We start from the raw sequence: 21,018 nt of genomic DNA, 5'->3' as shown, positions 1-21,018 counted from the left end.
CTATATAAGTAATTAACACAATTTGGAAAAATTCATTTATCACTTTTAAATTACTATCACCTTTTAAAATTAGAATGTCAGTTTACACATAATTAATTCACCTACCAATCTTCAATTACTAAAATTAATAGATTAAATATAAAATGCTTTATTTGTGCATCCTAAAAGAATTTTTATCTTTGATCTCTCAATGTTATTATTTAATTAATTATTTTTTTGTGCCACATACTTATTTTTGTGCCCTGAGAAAGGATGGCATCATTTCTAATTATCACATTTTTTAGCATGTATGTAACTGCCACTGAGAAAATCTAAATTATTCTGTTACATCGCAGTGTTATTTTGCACAGAATTCTAAGCTGATATTAAATTCAGTAAATGATGTGCTGTAACAAGTCTTTCTAAACATTACTTTACAGATTTTCATTAGATTTCCACAAGCAAAAGTTTGAAGAAGAGAGGGATTCAATAAATGTTAATCAACTCTGGAAACCTTCATGTTGGTAGGTGGTGATTGTGGTAGATAGGTGCTGGATTTTTTTAAGCAACCCTTGTTGGATTTATGGTTTTAAACCATCCTAGCATTAATAAGACAGCCCTGGAATCAGTAGATACACCCTGTGCCCAGTGCAATCCTCCCAATGCCAATAAGATTCTGCACATACCACAGCTCAATGGTGGCAGCCATCGCAGAAAGTTTACTACCAGAAGGGAAGAAATTCAGAGAATCATGCAAGGGTGGTTTATAGAATGAAGTACCATTACTACCTAAAGAACACCAAATACGGCACAAAGGAAACAAAAAATGTTACTGGCTTAAATGTTGGGTTAAATCACTCATCTTTTTTGCTGCAAAAGGATTATTAGCAGTCATGTGTGCAACCTTTTCAGAAAGGTTAAATGATGGTGCTATGTGTGATATAACCTGTGTTACTTACTGCCAATGACATCTAAAATAAAACAAAATCACTCGTTTGTTTGCATTACTGATTGCTAAAAAGGGACAAAATCAGTGGTCTGTGTGTGATACTGACATCCAAAGGGGCAAAATCATTGATCTCGGTGTGGATTACTGACAGCCAAAAGGAGATACTATCTATATGTAGCAGCAATAGGCATAAAAATCATATGTACGCAGTAATATTATACCATATTTACTATACAAAAAGGATTAAATAAATATGACGGATAAACATTATCTACTCACCTCGCCTGGTCGAATCTTGATGTAAAAGTTGTTCCTTTTGTATGAAATTTTAAGAACTTTTGGCCACGCAAATCTGTTTATTCGTAACCTGTCACGATATATCAATAGACCACTGGCACAAACACCCAGCATAATTTCAACTCCTTCAGAATCCTGAAAACAATTGTATTTTTAAGAAATGATAGAATGTATATATTCAGCAAAAGATTCACATTTTCTAAGAAGTGCAATAAAACAAAACATTTATGTTTTATTTCCTCTTCCTTTCATCAGCTTTGATTTTATCATTTGCAATTGAAAAATTCTCCTATATTTTTTTTTTGTTATTTATTTTTTGGCAAGTGGCAGAGAAAACATGTTTTACAGAACTACTTTAAGTAATAAGCAATCTTTTCCCATTTTACAAATAGCCATACCTTTAAAGAAAGGAACAGTGGCAAAATGTCACATTTACAGAAAAATAAAAGCTTTTACCTGCCAATGACAAGAGACTTTACTGTTGTATAATTCAAAGGTTGACTATAAATCATTGAGCTAAAAAAAAAAAAAAAAAAAAAAAAAAAATCTGACACAAAAATAGTCTAACTCACTGATTGTCAGCCACGGTGTTAGGATTCTCAACTAGCAAAGCCTACAGAAGAGGGTGTTACTAAGATCTAGGGTGGAAGGTGAAAATATTCCAAATTAATCACATTATTTTTCTCTGAGCATAAACATTCTTAGTATTGAATGCTTTAGGGACAAACACATAATACAGACTACATATGTAACACAGTAATCTGTTTGTCACTGCATTATATTACGACGACGTCACAGCGGTGCAGTTCAGACAACTTTGACATATGTTTTGGATGACCAGAAAAAGTCTTTTAGAAGTGGAAGTCGCACACAACTGCCAATCAGGACACGTGTCCTGGTCAGAAGCTGCAACGCTTGCTGTTCCCAAACAGGATTTTACATATAGGTTTTAACACATTGTTTGATAGAATCAGTAATGTAAAACATCTAACTATTTTGAGCACCTCATTTTTGCATTACTAATATCCCTTTAAAGGGATATGAAACACAAAAAAAATATTTTGTGATTTAGACTATACCATTTTAAATAAAAAGTTTCCAGTTTATTTCTTTTATCAAATTTACTTAATTCCCATAATATTCTGTGTTAAAGAGATACCTAGGTAGGCATCTGAAGCACTACATGGCAGGAAATAGCGCTGCTATCAAGTGCTCTTGCAAATGGATAATATTCTTGCAATTCTGCTGCCATATAGTGACCCAGAAATGGGCCGGCTCCTAAGCATACGTCCCTGCTTTTCAGCAAAAAATATACCAAGAGAACAAAGAAAAACTGATCTTAGAAGTAAATTTAGAAATCCGTTTAAAATCATGTCTGAATCATAAAAGAAAAATGTTGTGTTTCATATCCTTTTAAGTACTCATTTAAATATGTGCAAAATAATTTACATTTAATAGGTCATTTGCATCGCTTTTATTTATCTGTTACTATTAGAACTTTTTCAGCAGATGTAAACTTTGTAAAATTAGGTGGCTTGAAATGTATTTAATATTCCTTGCTGCAACATTTTCCGTAAATCGAATTTGAAATGTTTAAATGCAGTGTGTTCTAAAATAAACGATAAGCCTTACTTGAAGTAAAAGTAACCAGTTGAAAATGCTGCCAATCTAAAAAAATCTTTAAAAGCAGAAACAATAAAAATGTACACTGTTAAAGGGACATGAGAGACAAAGTTCCTACACCATAATCAAAGAAATTATTTTATTAGGTGAGCATAAATGTTGTTTTAAAACAGATACCCCCTTATCACTAGCCCTTAAAGGAACAGTAAAGTCAAAATTCAACCTTCATGATTCAACTAGAGCAAGTAATTTTAAACAACTTTTCAATTTACTTCTCTTACCAAATCTACTTCCTCTGCTGATAAGCATACCTAAGAAGATTCGGGAGCTGCAAAGCACTACTGGGAGCTAGTCATTGGTGGCTATACACATATGCCTGTTGTCATAGGCTCACCAGATCTGCTCAGCTAGGCCCCAGTAGTGCATTGCTGCTCTAGCGCGGACTTAATTATGTGGGCTAACCACATTGCAGGCATTAAACACATAGTTATAGGCAATCAAGAGAGCAGTAATAAAATGCTCTAACATCCATATCAAGATGTTAGAGAACATAATGACATACCTTGGCATGATGTAGATCTACTCCATACATAGACAGTTTTTTGGCATTTTCCAAGAAGTGCATTTCAGCTTCAGCAGGTGTCATTCCCCTTAAGAGAGAAGTAGGAACAGCATAAAGTTCTAAAACAGTTCTTGCTATGTGGTTTCAAAATGTAGAGGCATTTTTGATTCTAGGTTTCAGATCTGCTCCACAATGCATTTGTCTAAAAGACAATTAAATAAAAATGTCCCAGAATATGTCAGACTTAGGGAAAAAAGATATTCTAAAGGAGTTTGTCCTGCTAACATTGCAGAGATAATAGCTTTTTGAAGACACACATCATTTGGACCTCTTGCAGAGAGTAAATAAAGGATGGCGTACAGGATATAGACACAGAATGATAGCTTTTTGTGCTATGTTCTTTAAAATTGCTTTAAAATGCAGGGACAAAAATACTGTGTTGTTACAGGTGACAAAGATCAAGAAGAAACAATGTAAAAAAAAAAAACCCTGAAAGCAAGGCTAAGTCAACAACATCAGTAAAATCAAACTGATGAACATAAGAAAGAAATATTCAATAAGAGACCTGAAATAAAATATAACCTATGGTATTACTAAAATAGTGTACAAAATGCTAAACAGTTTTATAAGATTTTTCTAGCGTATATTGATATCAGTAACTATTTGGAACAATCATTATGGAAAAAGGTTTAGACATCTGGTGAAATTTCACTGTATGAACGCTCAATGCTATTTACCTAACATTCAGCTAGAATACGAGTTTTGCGTTATGAGTGAAAAAGCAGCGCTATGCTTCATAACGTTGCTTTTTCCCTAACGCCGCTATTACAAGTCTTGTAGGTATAGGTGTACCGCACACCTTTTTGGCCGTCACGCAACGTCAGTACTGCACTATTAAAAAAGTCCTTTTTCACTGGGACTCCCATAGCGCCGGTATTACGAGTTTGCCTGGGAGGCCAAAAAGTGAGCGGTACACCCTATACTGAAAAGATCTGTACCGCCATCTAAACTCAGTAGTTATGAGTTTTACGTTACAAATCTGTACCATAAAACTCATAACTAAACTGCTACAAAGTGCATTAAACACCCATAAACTACATATTAACCCCTAAACCAAGGCCCCCCCGCATTGCAAACACTAAAATAAAATGATTAACCCCTAATCTGCCGCTCTGGACATCGCCGCCACTAAAAAAAATGATTAACCCCTATTCTGCCGCTCCCCGACATCGTTGCCACTATAATAAACCTATTAACCCCTAAACTGCCGCCATCCCGCATCGCAAAAAATCACTAAAATAAAATTATTAACCCTTAATCTGCCGTCCGGCTCCCCACACCGCCGCTATAATAAACCTATTAACCACTAAACCGTAAGCCCCCCCACAACGAAATATAAATTATTAACCCCTAAACCTCTGACCTCCCACATTACTAAATATATTAACCCCTAATCCTAACCCTAAATCTAACCCTAACGTAACCCTAAGACTAACACCCCTAACTATCTAAATAAACCTTACAATTAACCTTACAATTAAGGTACAATTAATAACTAAATAATTCCTATTTGAAAATAAATACATACTTACCTGTAAAAAAAACCTAAGCTAGCTATAATATAACTAATAGTTATATTGTAGCTATCTTAGATTTTATTTTTATTTCACAGGTAAGTTTGTATTTATTTTAACTAGGAAGACTAGTTAGTAAAGAGTAATAACTACCAAGTTAAAATAAATACAAAGTTACCTGTAAAATAAAACTTAACCTGCCTTACACTAAAAACTACTGGCAGCTAGAAATAAATTAAATTAATAAAATACAATTTACTAAATTACAAAAAAAATAAACACTAAATTACAAAAAATAAAAAATGAAATGATCAAAAATAAAAACTAATTACTCCTAATCTAATAGCCCTATCAAAACAAAAAGGCCCACCAAAATACCCCCCCCCCAAGCCTACATTAAACTGCCAATGGCCCTTAAAAGCAGCGGCGTATTTAGGTTTTGTGCTGCCCTAGGCACTCAAAATTCTGCTGCCCCCCCAAAGGTTTTAGGCCTTCCCCCCCCCCCCTTAATATTTTTTGGGTCAGTGTGTAAAATGTTTTATTTTATTATTTTTTTAAATACAATTCAAAAGAAAATGGGCTAGCACTTGCATACAGGTGGGTGGAATTGCATGCATCTCATACCATTTTCTCCCTGAGAGAAGGGAGAAAAAAGAAGGAGAGGGGAGAGAAAGGGGAGGGGAGAGAAAAGGGAGGGAAAGGAAAGAAGGAAGGAAAAGAGGGAGAGAGACGAGAAAAGTGGGGAGGGAGAGGAGAAAAGTGGGGTGTGTGCCCTTCACATGCAACAACATACAGTAATTACCATCATTCAAGTAATGAAACTTTGTAAGTGTCCGTTTACTATTTACTCCATGGGTTCATGAATGCAGAGAAAGCTAGCTATTAGTAGCTAACATACATTAGCGCTGAGAGTTTATGATTAGACATCACAAGCTGATCTAAGTAGTGCACAGAGGCATCCTGTCTGTTAGTTACTAAGACCTGCAATAAGCACTGCGCTCGCAGATCCACCACAGCTGACAAGGGGAGGCAGCATATCAGCACAAGGTCTTCTCCTCCAGCCTCACCTCGTAAACATATCCCCGGAAAAGTTTCTCACCAAGAACACTTCTATTGCAAAAATGCAGTCGGCTCTAATTGAAGAAATGGTTTAAAGGAGCACTGCCTGTGAAGACTGACCTTAAAAGCCTGCACTTTATTGCTCACTGTACTGTGTGCTGACTTTTAGAGAGAGGATAGGACAGATGTGCTACCCCTCCAAAATCTGCTGCCCTAGGCACCGGCCTTGTTGGCCTAGGCCATAATACGCCCCTGCCCCAAAGAAATCAGCTCTTTTACCTGTAAAAAATAAATAAAACACCCCCCAACAGTAAAACCCACCACCCACCCAACCAAACCACTCAAATAAAAACCTATCTAAATAAACCTAAGCTAAACATTGCCCTAAAAAGAGCATTTGGATGGGCATTGCCATTAAAAGGGCATTTAGCTCTTTTACATTGCCCAAAACCCTAACCTAAAAAAAAACACCCAAAAAAAACCTAACACTAATCCCCGACGATCCACTTACAGTTATCGAAGTCCGGACATCCATCCTCATCCAGCCGGTGAAGTCCTCATCCATGCGGCCTCTTCGATCTTCATCCATCCGGCGTGGAGCGGGTCCATCTTCAAGACATCCGCGCGGAGTATCCTCTTCTGACATTCGTCGCTGAAAAAGAAGGTTCCCTTTAAGTGGACGTCATCCCTTACATTCCTATTGGCTGAAAGATTTCTATCAGCCAATATGAATTAAAGAGGAAAATATCCTATTGGCTTTGCAATCAGCCAACAGGATTGAGCTTTCATCCAGTGGGCTAATTGGAACAGCCAATAGAATAGGAGCTCAATCCTATTGGCTGATTGGATCAGCCAGATAGGATGAAAGCTCAATCCTATTGGCTGATTGCAACAGCCAATAGGGATTTTTTTTCCCCCATTAATTCCTAGCAGATTAGGAGTGTTTAGACTCGGGGGTTATGTTAGGGTGTTAAGTTTAAACTTAAAACTTTTTCTTTCCCCATAGACATAAATGGGGCTGCGTTAACGGAGCTGTTTGTTTCCCGCGATCGCAGGTGTTATGTTTTTTTTTTTTGCCGCTCTCCCCCATTGATGTCCTATGGGGAAATCGTGCACTAGCACGTCAAAGCAGCGCTTGATTTCATTGCGGTATGTGAGCTCAACGCAACCATTCGCCCGCGCAAGCCTGCTTTTTTAAAAATTTGTAATAGCTGCGCTATAGGGAGGTGGAAATAACGCCGTAAAATGTTGCGATCGTTAATTTCCCTATAGCGCTTCAAAACTCGTAATCTAGCTGATTTTAATGAAATTTTAAAGGGATAGGAAAGTCAAAATTAAAACTTGCATGATTCAGATAGAGCATGTCATTTTAAAGGGAAACTGAACCCAATTTTATTCTTTTGTGATTCAGATAGAGCATGCATTTTAAGCAACTTTCTAATTTACTCCTATTATTCAATTTTTCTTAGTTCTCTTGCTCTCTTTATTTGAAAAAGAAGGCATCTAAGCTTTTTTATTGGTTCAGACCTCTGGACAGCACTTTTTTATTGGTGGATGAATTTATCCACCAATCAGCAAGAACAACTCATGTTGTTCTTCAAAAATGGGCCGGTATCTAAACTTACATTCTTGCATTTTCAAATAAAGATACCAAGAGAATGAAAAAAATTGATAATAGGAGTAATTAGAAAGTTGCTTAAAATTGCCATGCTCTATCTGAATCACAATAGAAAAAATGTGCGTTTAGTGTCCCTTTAAGACACTTAAATTCACTTTTTTTTTCAAATGTGCTTCGTATCTCTTAGTATGCCTTTTAAAAATAATACACACATATCCAACAATAGTGGGGAGCTAGCTGCTGATTGGTGCCTGCACGCATTTGTCTCTTGTGATTGGCTAACTAGATGTTTCAGCTAGCTGCCAGTAGTGCAATGTTGTTCATTCAGCAAAGGATAACAAGAGAATGAAGCAAATTTGATAATAGAAGTAAATAGGAAAGTTTGTTTAAAAATTGTACGATTTTTTTTAAAAGAAAAATTCCAAATCATGAAAAAAAGGGTCTTTTCATATGCAGGGGAGGGTCTGCTCTTTTTGCTTTCCAGCCATTTCAGTGGGTGTCTCTGCCTAACCTTTTCGAACAGTGCTAAACTGAGAGTTTCTAAGTAAGTTTTTAAAAGGTCTTATACTGGATTTTTATATCAGTAATCTGTGCATATTATTCTTTATAGTATGTCTATTACATGCAGTTATATGAAAAATAATGTATACTGTCCCTTTAAAGCCAGTGCAAGTCAACTCACTACTACTCTGATGTCAATGAAAGGGACATAAACCCAAAAATGTTTCTTCATGATTCAGATAGAGAATACAATTTTAAAAAAAGTGTCCAATTTGTTTTGATTATCAAATGTTGCTTAATTCTTATGTTATTCTTTGTTGAAGCTATAACTAGATAGCTATCATGCACATGTCGGACACATGACAGGAAATAGTGCTGCCATCTATAACATTGTTGCAAAGCTTTGCTGCCGTATAGTTCTGCAGATATGTGCACACTCTGAACTTACCTTGTAGATTTTAAAAAAAAAAGACAACATGAAAAATGTTTGATAATAGAAGTAAATTGAAAAGTTGCTTAAAAATTGTATGTTCTATCTGAATCATTAAAGAAATTTGTTGGGTTTCATGTCCCTTTAATGCAATATATTAAGGGAAAAAATATTTTTTGAAGCAACTGTGCTCCATCTCTCTACCACACCCAGCTTCCTCTTTGCGAATAACTTAGAACAAGTAAACATATGCTACAACTCATGCAGATTCCCCATAAGTAATAGAGGGATGTTTCACTCTGCACTGGTGTTTATGTGCACACTTGACCTACACTGACTATGTGCATGAAGTCATGAATCTAAGCGAAACATCTGCAACTTCCAACGCAGACTAGTGCGCTTAGCATACCACTCTGCCCCACTTCCTTTCAAGCTTGCAGTGAGAGCTACAGAATGAGTAGGTTACCTCTCTCGAATGACTGCAAAAGTGCACTAAATCTAAAGTAAGCGAGATACTCAAACCTAGAGACAGAACAAAGGAAATAAAGCCAAATGTTCAAAGACTTGAGGAAGCTATACTAGGCTACATAAAAAACATTGTGATGATCCACAGGGGCATCTACAAAATTAGTCTCAAGTATCTGCAAAGTATTTTCTTACTTAACCCATCCAATCACCAAGCACACAACATGCAATCAACATAGAAGATATAGAAAGGAAATAGGTACTATGCATTCACCTCTATAATAAACTGCCCCTCTGAATTAGATCAAACATCCGCCTGCATTCCAAAAACAACTTGCAACTCTTTGGTCAGGTATTTTAAGGAAATCACCAATATTGCGTTTCCCTTTGCCACATCCCCTGTAAGCTCTTCCTATTTGTTCTCTCCTGGTTATTTGTGCTTTGGTAATGTGCCCACTCTGTTTCCACCTAGCCTCCAAGCACAGATAGATAGACAGACTGACAGAGTTCATATGCAGCTGTTTGCACGCCTGGTTGAGAAATAAAATACACTTTGCCAAGCAAATGACACATGCCTGCTTGGCACTCTAAAGGTTAAGCACTGTTCTAACACTGCTAAGAGATCTGCAATGCACCAATGCAGGATTCAAAGGAAATGTATCTGGCAAAGAAAACAACTGCTAGATTTAGCTTATTAAAAATGTAACTTTTTTTGCCACTTTAATCTAATATTTGTCTCCTTGCTGATATCTTCAATTAACTTAAAATGCAGTAGGTAAAGACTATTCAAAAACTTGCCTGTTCACAATATTTAGTTAAAAACAAAATGTATGCTATCTGATAAATTTATTTCTTCAAGATGTGGTGAGTCCACGAGTTCATCTTAATTACTGTTGGAATACCACTCCTCGCCAGCAGGAGGGAGGCAAAGAGCACCACAGTAAAAACTGGTTAAGTATCACTTCCCTACCCATAAACCTCAGTCATTTGACCGAGAGTAAATGGAGAAAGGAAAGTAACACAAGGTGCAGAGGTGACTGAGGTTTAGTCAAAAAACCCATAACAATTACCAAAAAACAAAGGGTGGGTCCGTTGACTCACCGCATCTTGAAGAAATACATTTATCAGGTAAGCATAAATTTTGTTTTCTTCTAAAGATGTGGTGAGTCCATGGTTCATCTTAAATACTGTTGGGAACCAATACCCAAGCTAGAGGACACAGATGAATAGGGAGGGATAAAAAACAGCATGCCTAAACAGAAGCACCAAGGTATGTAAAAGACCAACCAAGTTGCAGCCTTGCAAATCTGCTCCATAGAAGCTTCATTCTTGAAAGCCCAAGAAGAGGCTATGGCTCTGGTGGAATGAGCATTATTCTCTCTGGAGGCTGCTTCCCAGAAGACCTCATATGCATGCAAATCACACTCCTCAACCAAAGAGCCAGAGTAGAGGCAGACCGCCCTCTGACCTGTATTCTTTCCAGAAAAACAAACAAAAAGAGCAGAAGACTTCCGAAAGTCTTTTAGTTGCCTCCAAGTAAAACTTAAGAGCACGAACCATGTCCAAATTATGCAGCAAATGTTCCTTATCCGAAGAAGGCTTCGGGACACAGGGAAGGAACAACAATTTCCTGATTAATTCTTAGTAGACACAACCTTAGGAAGGAATCCAAACTTAGTGCGAAGAACAGCCTATCAGCTGTAAAACGGAAAGTTCAGATACCCTTCGAGCAGAAGAAATAGCCAACAAAAACAAAAACCTTCCAAGACAAAAGCTTAATATCCAGAGAATACATTGGCTCAAAAGGACAAGATTAAGGCTCCAAGGAGGAGCAACCACCTTAAACATCAGCCTAATTCTGACCAAGGCCTGACAGAAGGACTGAACGTCCGGCAATTCTGCCAAACGCTTGTGCAAAAGGACCTATAAGGCTGAAATTGACCCTTTAGGGTACTAACAGACTAACCTTTTTCCAGACCCTCCTGGAGAAAGAATAATATTCTTGGAATCCTAACCTTACTCCAAGAATATTGCTTAGCTTCACACCAAAAAAAGATATTTCCTCTATATCTTATGGTAAATCTTCATAGTAACCGGCTTACGAGCCTGGATCATAGTCTTGATTACTGACTCAGAAAACCCATGCTTGAATAGAATCAAGCGTTCAATCTCCAAGCAGTCAGCTTCAGAGAAACGAGATTTGGATGAAGAAACGGTCCCTGAAGAAAAAGGTCCTCCTCAGGGGAAGCCTCCACGGAGGTAGAGATGACATCTCCACTAGATCTGCATACCAGATTCTCGGAGGCCAAGCTGGAGCGATTAGAATCACTGATGCCCTTTCCTGTCTTATGCGAGCAATCACCCGAGACAGGAGAGCAAATGGAGGAAATAGAGAGGCCATCTGGAAATCCCATTGAACTGCCAAGGCGTCTATCAGGAAGGCCTGAGGATCCCTCGACCTGGTACCGTACTTTGGAAGCTTTGCATTTTGACGGGACGCCATAGATTACAACTCCAGCGTCCCCCATCTGGATACCAGTTTGGAAAATGCATTCGGATGGAGTTCCCATTCCCCCCGGATGGAAAATCTGCCTGATTAGGAAATCCGCTTCCCAGTTGTCTACCCCCGGGATGTGGATGGCTGACAGACAACAACAGTGGTCCCTCCGCCCACTGAATGATCCGAGACATCTCCCTCATAGCTAGAGAGCTTTGCATTCCCCCCCTGGTGTTTGATGTATGCTACTGACGTTATGTTGTCTGATTGGAATCTGATGAACTGGTTCGAAGCCAACTGAGGCCAGGCTAACAGCACATTGTAAATTGCTCTCAACTCTAGGATGTTGATCGGCAATTTGGACTCCTCCTTAGTCCAACAGACCCTGAGCTTTGAGTAGACTTCCAGACTGCCCCCGAGCCCACTAGGCTGGCGTCTTTAGTCACTATCCCCCAAGATGGTCTCCAAAAGCAAGTGCCCTGGGACAGGTGATCCCGAGATAACCACCAACGAAGAGAACCCTTTGTCTTCAGATCCAAAATTAGCTTTGGAGAAAGATCCAAATAATCTCCGTTCCACTGGTTGAGCATGCACAACTGCAAGGCTCTCAGATGAAAACGAGGCAAATGGCACAATATCCATGGCTGCCACCATTAGTCCAATTACCTCCATACATTGAGCAATTGAGGGCAGAGTGTCTCCGGAAGGACTCGAGAAGACGAAAGAAGCTTGACTGTTCTGGTCTCCGTCAGGAATAATTTCATCAAGACAGAGTCTATGATAGTCCCTAGGAACACTACTCTTGTCGCTGGAACCAGAGATCTCTTTCCCACATTCACCTTCCACCCGTGAGACCGGAGGAAGACAGTAACATCTCCGTGTGAGATGCTGCCTTTGGGAAGGAAGGAGCCTGAATTAGAATATCGTCCAGATAGGGGGCCACTGCTATCCCCCTGGACTGGACCACGGCTAGGAGGGCCCCTAGGATCTTCGAGAATATTCTGGAAGCTGTGGCCAGGATGAACGGCAAGGCCACAAACTGAAAGTGACGATTAAGGAATGCAAATCTCAGAAACTTGTGATGATCCCTGTGGATGGGAACATGTAAGTAAGCGTCCTTTAAATCTATGGTCGTCATATACTGACCCTCTTGGATCAAAGGAAGAATTGTCCAAATGGTCTCCATCTTGAATGACGGAACTCTGAGGAATTTGTTGAGACATTTCAAGTCTAGAATCGGGCAGAAGGTTCCCTCTTTTTTGGGGACCACGAAAAGGTTTGAGTAAAATCCCAGACCCTGTTCCAAACCTTCGAACCGGAACAATCACCCCAGATCCGAAGGTCCTTCGACACACTTCAAGAACGCCTCTCTCTTTATCTGGTCTGCAGATAATCTGGAAAGGTGAAACCTGCCCCTGGGGGGACAACCCTTGAATTCTAACCTGTAGTCCTGAGAAACAATTTCCACTGCCCATCGGTCTGAAACGTCTCTTAACCAAACCTGAGCGAACTGAGAAAGTCTGCCCCCAAATAGATCCAGGCCTGGATCGGGGGCAAACCCTTCATGCAGACTTCGAGTCGGTCGCAGGCTTCTTGGCCTGCTTACCCTTACCCCAGGACTAGTTCGGTTTCCAGGCTGGCTTGTTATTATCCTGTTTAGATGAGGATGAGGATGACTTTCCTCTAAAGTTGCAAAAGGAACGAAAATCACTCTGACGTCCTTCGGTTTGCTCCTCTTATCCTGGGACAGAAAAGAACCTTTTTCGCCTGTAACATCAGAAATGATTTCCGCCAAACCTGGTCCAAATAATGTCTTTTTGCTCCTCTTATCCTGGGACAGAAAAGAACCTTTTTCGCCTGTAACATCAGAAATGATTTCCGCCAAACCTGGTCCAAATAATGTCTTCCCCTTGTAAGGAAGAGCCATCATCTTAGCCTTAGATGAAACATCAGCTGACCAAGACTTCAACCATAAAGCCCGCTGGCTAAAACAGCAAAACCAGAAGCTTTAGCTCCCAGTCTAAGGACCTGAAGGACCGCATCAGCAATATAGGAATTGGCGAACCTGAGAGCTCTGATTCTGTCCTGAATCTTGTCAAGAGGCGTTTCCTCCTGTAGACAATCCGTTAATGCCTCAAACAAGTATGAGTCATCACTAGTCACCGTGGCAATACATACCACAGGTTGCCATTGGAGACCAAGATGTACATAGATTTTCTAAAGATAAGCCTCCATCTCCTTATCCATAGGATACTTGAAGGAACAACTGTCCTCAATAGGTATAGTAGTCCTCTTGGCCAGAGTTGAAATGGCACTCTCTACCTTGGGCACCGACGACCAAGATTCCCTAATAGATAATTCTACTGGAAACATTTCTTAAAAACCGGGGAATGGTGTAAAAACCACTCCTGGTTTCTCCCACTCTTGGGCTATGATTTCCTTAGCCCTATCTGGGACCGGGAAAACCTCTGGAGAGGAAGGAACATCAAAGAAACTTAAGTTTTCTGGACTTCTTAGGCGTTAACACTGCTGAGTCTCAGAGTCGTCCAAAGTAGCTAAAACCTCCTTTAATAGCAAACGGAGGTGTTCCGGCTTAGACCTGAAGGAAGATCCTTTACTATCAGAGAAAGGCATTACACTGTCTGAAAATGAAGTCTCATCCTCTTAGCGAGAATCCTCCTCATCCTCTGATCTTAAAGGAACCTGAGAGTCAGTGTTAGAAACAGATACCCTAGTCTCTGAAATCTTAGATTTCCTCTTGCGCTTCCCTGAAAATCTGGGAAACTCTGCCAAGGCTGCAGATATCGCTGAGGATACCTGTACAGTAATCTCTGCCTTTAAAAAAGGCTCCAGTTAGAAAGGAACAGCAGGACACAGTGTTAGATGCCATAGTGGCTTGGGATGAAATAGGGGAAGGCCCTGGCATTACCTGAACAACATCCTCCCGAGAGGCAAAAGGCTCAACATTAAAAAAACTTATTTTACCCTGCAATGTCTGTTTAACACAGGAAGAACAAAACTGCATGGGTGCTGCATTTGTGCGTCTAAACACAATAAACAGGGATTGAATTGAGTGGAATCCATATCAGACATATCTGATTATTATACTCTATTCAAAAGCACTCTAAGCGTTAATGCTCAAAATTAATTAAAATGAATAAAATGAACTTATTCTCAAAAGTACGATTAATCTTTAATAAACTCCTCAGATATTACCTCCCTCCGCACCTCAGTATACCGAGGTGCCCTTACCACCATGTGAAGTTGATCACCCTGCAACGATTTCACTTGTGCTCCTCAAAGCGCTCCTCACCACGCAGTTAGCAAAGGAAGATCAGAGCAGGGATGCGCAGGGCCCAATGACATCACGATTGTCAGGAAGGTAAGAAAACACTCCCGTGGTATCAGCAAGGAGGTGGGCGTGGTTAAAAAAAACGCCTGTAATCTGAATAGTAAAACAGTTTATAGCGTTAAAAACACACAAAAATGAGCCCTGAGACCTACATAAGTCCCACACATCTCTCACCAACCTGTGCCTGCGAGCATGTCAGAGCAAAAAAAAATATCCTATGGTTGAGCTATCCGCCCCTTACATTATTCCAAGCAGGAACTCCTAAGTGCCCCTCTCCCACAAGGAAGACTCACACCTACCAGCTCCTAATATGAGAGGACACATTCCTCACAGCGACTAGGATAACTTAGATAGCCAAGTAACCAACTTAGATATCTGAGGCCAGGGCAGCATAGGTAGAGAAATGGAGCAAGCACCACTTTGCAAGTTCCCCACTGCTTTAAAACCACCACAGCTCGACCTAAAGACTAACGTGGACTAGGTTATACCCTGCAGCTTGAATGAAGTCTCAATTTTTTCAGAAAATATAATTTATTACACACTAAACTTCACCTCCCCCATGTACATAGAGGCAAAGAGAATGACTGGGGTTTATGGGTAGGAAAGTGATACTCAACAGTTTTTACTGTGGTGCTCTTTGCCTCCTCCTGCTGGCAAGGAGTGGTATTCCAAACAGTTATTAAAGTGAAAGTAAATTATTCCACATTGCAATATATCATTATAATTTATAGGTCAAATATAACATTTTCGCTTGTTTTATTTTTTGTTTACTTCAATCTAATCGTTTATATTTGTATAATTTATTTCCCTACCGTTCTTGGCTTTACTCCTCCCACCCTCCTCTTCCTGGATTTTGTATTCATTACGTATAGAGCGGTCCCACCCGCTCTACACGTAGGCTGAAAGCTCGTTCATGATATTGTGATCTATTGTGCATGCCGCTAATCGGGCGATCCGCGTACAAATGCGCATGCAAACTTTCTCATCCCCTAATGAAAACGTGCATGTCAAGTATGCGCATGCACAAATTGTGAACGAGCAACTGACATCACCGTGCTTATATTGGACTCGGCGCATGCGCATTGGATGCGAGCAGGCTGTGACGTAGCTTTCTGGCCGCCGATCGGCCAGAAAGTCAATTGGTACTTCAAAAAAACGTGACCAGGAAATAAAGTGACTCATCAGCAACGGGCTGAATTGAAGATGCAAAAAATATGCGATTAAATGCGGCGAAAAGGGTATTTATGTACACAAATAACAAATATCATGAATGAAAGTGCTATTGTTTTTTTAAGGAATTATGTAAATCTGCAGAGCTGAAGAGCTAAGTTTACTTTCACTTTAAGATGAACCTGTGGACTCACCGCATCTTTAGAAGAAACGCACACATTAACATGATTTCATTTAGTTTGGGACATAGCAACACAAAATCTAATTATTAAAGTGATAACATAAATTATGCTTACCTGATAATTTCCTTTTCTTCCGTGGGAAGGAGTCCACAGCCGCATTCAATACTTATGGGAAATAAGAACCTGGCCACCAGGAGGAGGCAAAGACCAACCAGCCAAAGGCTTAAATACTCCTCCCACTTCCCCTATCCCCCAGTCATTCAGCCGAGGAACAAGGAACAGTGGAAGAAGCATCAAGGTGAATGAGTGCCAGAAGATGAAAACAACAACGCCTCAAAACATGCGGACTCTTTCCTACGGAAGAAAAGGAAATGATCAGGTAAGCATAATTTATGATTTTCTTCCTAATGGGAAAGTGTCCACATCCACATTCATTACTCATAGGAAATTTATACCCAAGCCAAGAGGACACAGAATGCCAAAATGGGAGGGTAAGAGGTGGACCACATTAAGGCACCACCCAAAAGACACTTTCCGAAAACAAAAAAACCCGCTTCGTCCGAAAACAAGGAACAAGAACCCCTTGAAAAAAAGGCAGCTCCAAAAACGCAAATCTACCAACAGGTTATAGAACCTGAATGGTCACCACAAACAGGCGTAACCGAGATCACGGACCCCAAGGACACTATCTCTCAAGGCAACAGCCCAGCCACAGCCCCTGAACCAACTAGGGGACCCGACGAACCATTCACCACAAACACATACCTAATGGAAGGAGGAAACCCCCAGGTTGTCAAGAAGACAACCCAACTCTGTTTGACAGACGTACACTAACCAATGTCCCAATGACAGGAACCGCAGCAGAATACAAGAGAAAAACCCGAAGAGAACAAACAGATCTCAAGGAACGGAAAGCGTTCAACAAGCTAAACAGCAGGGACCAATGGCACTCCAGTTAACAGGAGAAACAAAACCCAGTCCCGCACCCCAGACCACAGGAGACTGAGGGTGCCGTACTAGCAAGAACTAATTCCAGACATTGAAAAAAATCAATGAAAAAGATGCCGGACATAAAGGAGAAGCTAGAGGTGCAAGCAAGAAGCGGAGCGCTTCCTATAAAAAGAATACCCCACCTTGCTCCTGTGCAACCAATACAGCACAGCCCTTACAGGCCACAGAGCAGCAGAACCTCATCTCCAATCAAATACCTGGCAGCAGAAAGTACCCAAGGATCCAACTCCCCCAGAGGATTCCCAACTAGTACCAAAAACAGCTAACAAGCAGCCAAGTTAACTAGTAGCCGAGGGAGCAGATAACAGTAACCGGATTTGACTGCAAACCCCTTCAAGTCTGCTCTTCAGCAGACTCCCTGTACGCCAAAGCATCGCTGTCCACACAGCCTATAAACTTATCTAGGGTTAGTGGTGTGATTCAAAAACATCCAATTGACTGGTAGCCAGCACCGGCACACACCTCCACTCAAGAAAAAAGGGGGGACTAATCAGTCACTTAAGAAAAAGGATGACTAGAACCCTGAGATAAACCACCTAGAAATGGGTGACAAGAATCCCAACCTCTGAGAGACCAATCTCTTGAGCCCCCTAAGCCAGTCAGGCGACTAAAATACAGAGCTGGGAAATCAAAAAAACACAACACGCTAATCATTTACCCTACAGGTCGAGAACGAGAGCAGGGCATAAGACAAACAGCAGGACATAATGACCTATGAACCCTAGTGACAGCATATGAAAAATGTGAACCACACAAACCGAGCATAAAAGCTCCCAGAGGCGAAGATAGTGAAAACCTCTAAATGTCCCCTTTAGAAACAACTACCGCTGTGGAAGGATAGCGGACACCAGGATACTTCAGATCAGAAGGCAGGATCTTTACTCCTGGGTTCAAACCCACAACCTTCTACTGCAGGAGCGAATGAGATAACCACTAAGCCACATATCCCCTCAAAATTGTGCCAGACTCCTAAAGAGTCCACAGATTGTTCAAACTAGACAATGACCACGAGTCAAAAAGCATCTCGAAATGCCATAACCGCACAAAGTATGAAGGACCACACCCCTCAACCGGGGCTGCAAGGAACACAGTGAGACACCACCAGCCCTATGGTGAAGCAGGACTGCCACAGGCCAGCCCCAAGCGCTTCCGACATCCAGACCCTCAGGTCTAAATGAAGTATTAGTGTAGTTTTTTTTTCTTCTTTGTTTTTTATGGAAAAAAACAAAAAATGAACAACTGAATAAGTGAACCAGCAAGTCCCGCCAGACCAGCCAGGCCAAACGTGCGTCACTAACAAGCCACACAAACAACTCCGGACGAAATCCGGAAAAAAAGTTCTATAAAAGAACGAAAGTCGAGAAATCCCAGAATTCCCATAGGGAAGAAAAAACAGAAAGTAGATAATCCTGACTGGATAAAAAAAAAATAAACAAGGGCACCCTCAGGCAACCGCCCAGTAGGAACCATGTCTCTGTCAGACAGAGACTGTAACCTTCAGAAAAACGACTGGGAAAGCTCGCACGTGACTGACCAGGGAAAAACACACCCCATTAGTCTATCTCACAGATCCCTGATGATACAGTAAAGGATCCCCCAATGAAGCAAACAGACGTCATAGTAGGACACGCAGCCGCACAATCCTGTAGCAAAAAGAACATGGGGGCACAATCACCCCCGTGGGAAAAAACAATGACGCCATTAACGGTCTGAACACCCGGGATAGGCCGGCAGGCACATAACTGCAAGGAAACCTCAGGGTCCTGTAGGCGAATCAGCGCCATTAAAATATTAAAACGAAAATGTCCTGCCATCTCCGGGGTAAAAAAATGCACCCTGTGCGGAGGAGACATTAACATCAGGGTCACCCGCAAAAGGTAAAAGTAATGTGTGATTGGGAAGGCACCTCCTGAGGAACAGAGCCCCCAGGAGCAGGTGGCTCAGAAGGTACAGGGTCCCCCGAGGGACCCGGCAAAGCATGTGGGCACAAGAGACAAGATTGGCAGACTTGCGATAACAAGACCGAATTGCAGTCCGCATTTGAGGACGATTCAGAATCAGATATTAAAATAGTCTCGGCATTAGAATCCTCCATGGCTCCGGACTCTCACTTTTGCCCAGGCCCTCCACGAGAGGCTGACAGGACTACTTAAAACTTCTGTCTTGTGTTGAAGGGGTAGCACCCTCCATAAGAGACAAAAAAAAATAAAAATAAATTAAAGTATAATAAAAAACTACTGACACTTCTCTGCCAACCTTCTGGGATGAAAGGCAAAGAATGACTGGGGGATAGGGGAAGTGGGAGGAGTATTTAAGTCTTTGGCTGGTGGGTCTTTACCTCCTCCTGGTGGCCAGGTTCTTATTTTCATAAGTAATGAATGCAGCTGTGGACTCTTTCCCATTAGGAAGAAAATGAAAATTTTTCTTCCATGATTCAGATAGAGCATGCAATTTTAAACTACTTTCTAATTTACTTCTATTATAATTTTTTCTTTCTTTCTTTTCTTCTCTTGGTATATTTTGTTGAAAATCAAGGACAGAAACTTAGGTGCCTGTCCATTTTTGGAGCATTATATAGCAGCAGTTTTGCATGAATGTTATCCATTTGCAAGAGCACTAGGTGGCAGCACTATTTCCTGCCGTGTAGTGCTACAGATGCCTACCTAGGTATCTCTTCAACACAGAATATCATGAGAATTAAGCACATTTGATACTAGAAGAACATTGGAAACTTTTTTAAATTGTATGCTCTTGTCTGAATCACAAAAGAAAAAAAAAGGGGTTTCATATCTCATTAACTATAATATCACAGTATAGTATAAACAAAATATGTGCACTGGTATTATACAGACAATGGACAGACAAACCTAGTATTCACAAACAGAAAAGACAACCTTGCAAATCAGAGTATTGAAGGGACAGTAGACACTAAGATTTGTATATAAAATGTTTAGTTCTGCATAATGAAACAACTGTAATATACTTTCATTATTTATTTTATCCAATTTTCATGTAGTTTAGCAGGACTGGAAATAGACCCTGCTGACTTATCAAGGCCAACCCTGCTACATATCTTTCCATAATTGGCTTCAACTGGTAACAACTGCAAAACATTGTACGTTATACTAGTATTATGGACTGTGCCTAGCTTTGCTGTCTGCAGACTAAAGCCCATATTGGCTCCTCGAAATAAAGCAAGCAGAAGTTTGGCTACTGAAAAACAACTGTAGTAAAAAAGGATTTTAATTTGTTTTTAAAATGTTTACTGATATTCCATTCTATAGCAACACAACAGGAAGATGTACTTTCCCTTTAATGAAATGACAAAAGCAGCACATGTCCAAGAATAGTATTGCAATGGTTGTTAAAGGAACAATAAAGTAAAATTTAAACTTTTATGATTCGGGACAGAGCGTGCATTTTTAAAACAAATGACCAATTTTAGGTAGGCCTCAGAAACAACATTGCACTATGAGCTAGCTGGTGATTGGTTGCTGCACATATATGCCTTGTCATTAGCTCAGCAGATATTTTCATCTATCCCCCAGTAGTTAATTGCTGTTCCTAAGCATACCTAGAAAATGAATTAACTGTGATTACAGAAATAAATAGTATTTTTTTTTTAAATTGTTATGCTCTATCCAAAACATGAAAGTTTAATTTTCACTGCACTAACCCTTTAAGCAGGAGTTTTCCTTTTCCAACGAGTGTGTGTGTGCACATGCGTGCGCATGTCCTTGCTATCTGGC

At 40.2% G+C, this 21,018-nt stretch overlaps 1 protein-coding gene across 9 annotated transcripts in view; it reads right to left on the bottom strand.

The window, feature by feature from the left end:
- EPB41L3 (erythrocyte membrane protein band 4.1 like 3) overlaps positions 1 to 21,018 on the bottom strand; it is a 554,565-nt gene that overhangs the window by 139,813 nt on the left and 393,734 nt on the right. For all 9 annotated transcript variants that reach the window (XM_053714936.1, XM_053714941.1, XM_053714938.1 and 6 more), the window contains 2 exons: positions 3,411 to 3,498; positions 1,208 to 1,360 (listed from right to left, as the gene is read on the bottom strand). In XM_053714936.1, the coding sequence (XP_053570911.1) occupies positions 1,208 to 1,360; positions 3,411 to 3,498 (241 nt within the window). The remainder of the gene's footprint in view (positions 1 to 1,207; positions 1,361 to 3,410; positions 3,499 to 21,018) is intronic.

Source organism: Bombina bombina, chromosome 5 (genome assembly GCF_027579735.1).
Source record: "Bombina bombina isolate aBomBom1 chromosome 5, aBomBom1.pri, whole genome shotgun sequence".
NCBI lineage: Eukaryota > Metazoa > Chordata > Amphibia > Anura > Bombinatoridae > Bombina > Bombina bombina.
This window is presented reverse-complemented; position numbering and strand designations above follow the sequence as displayed.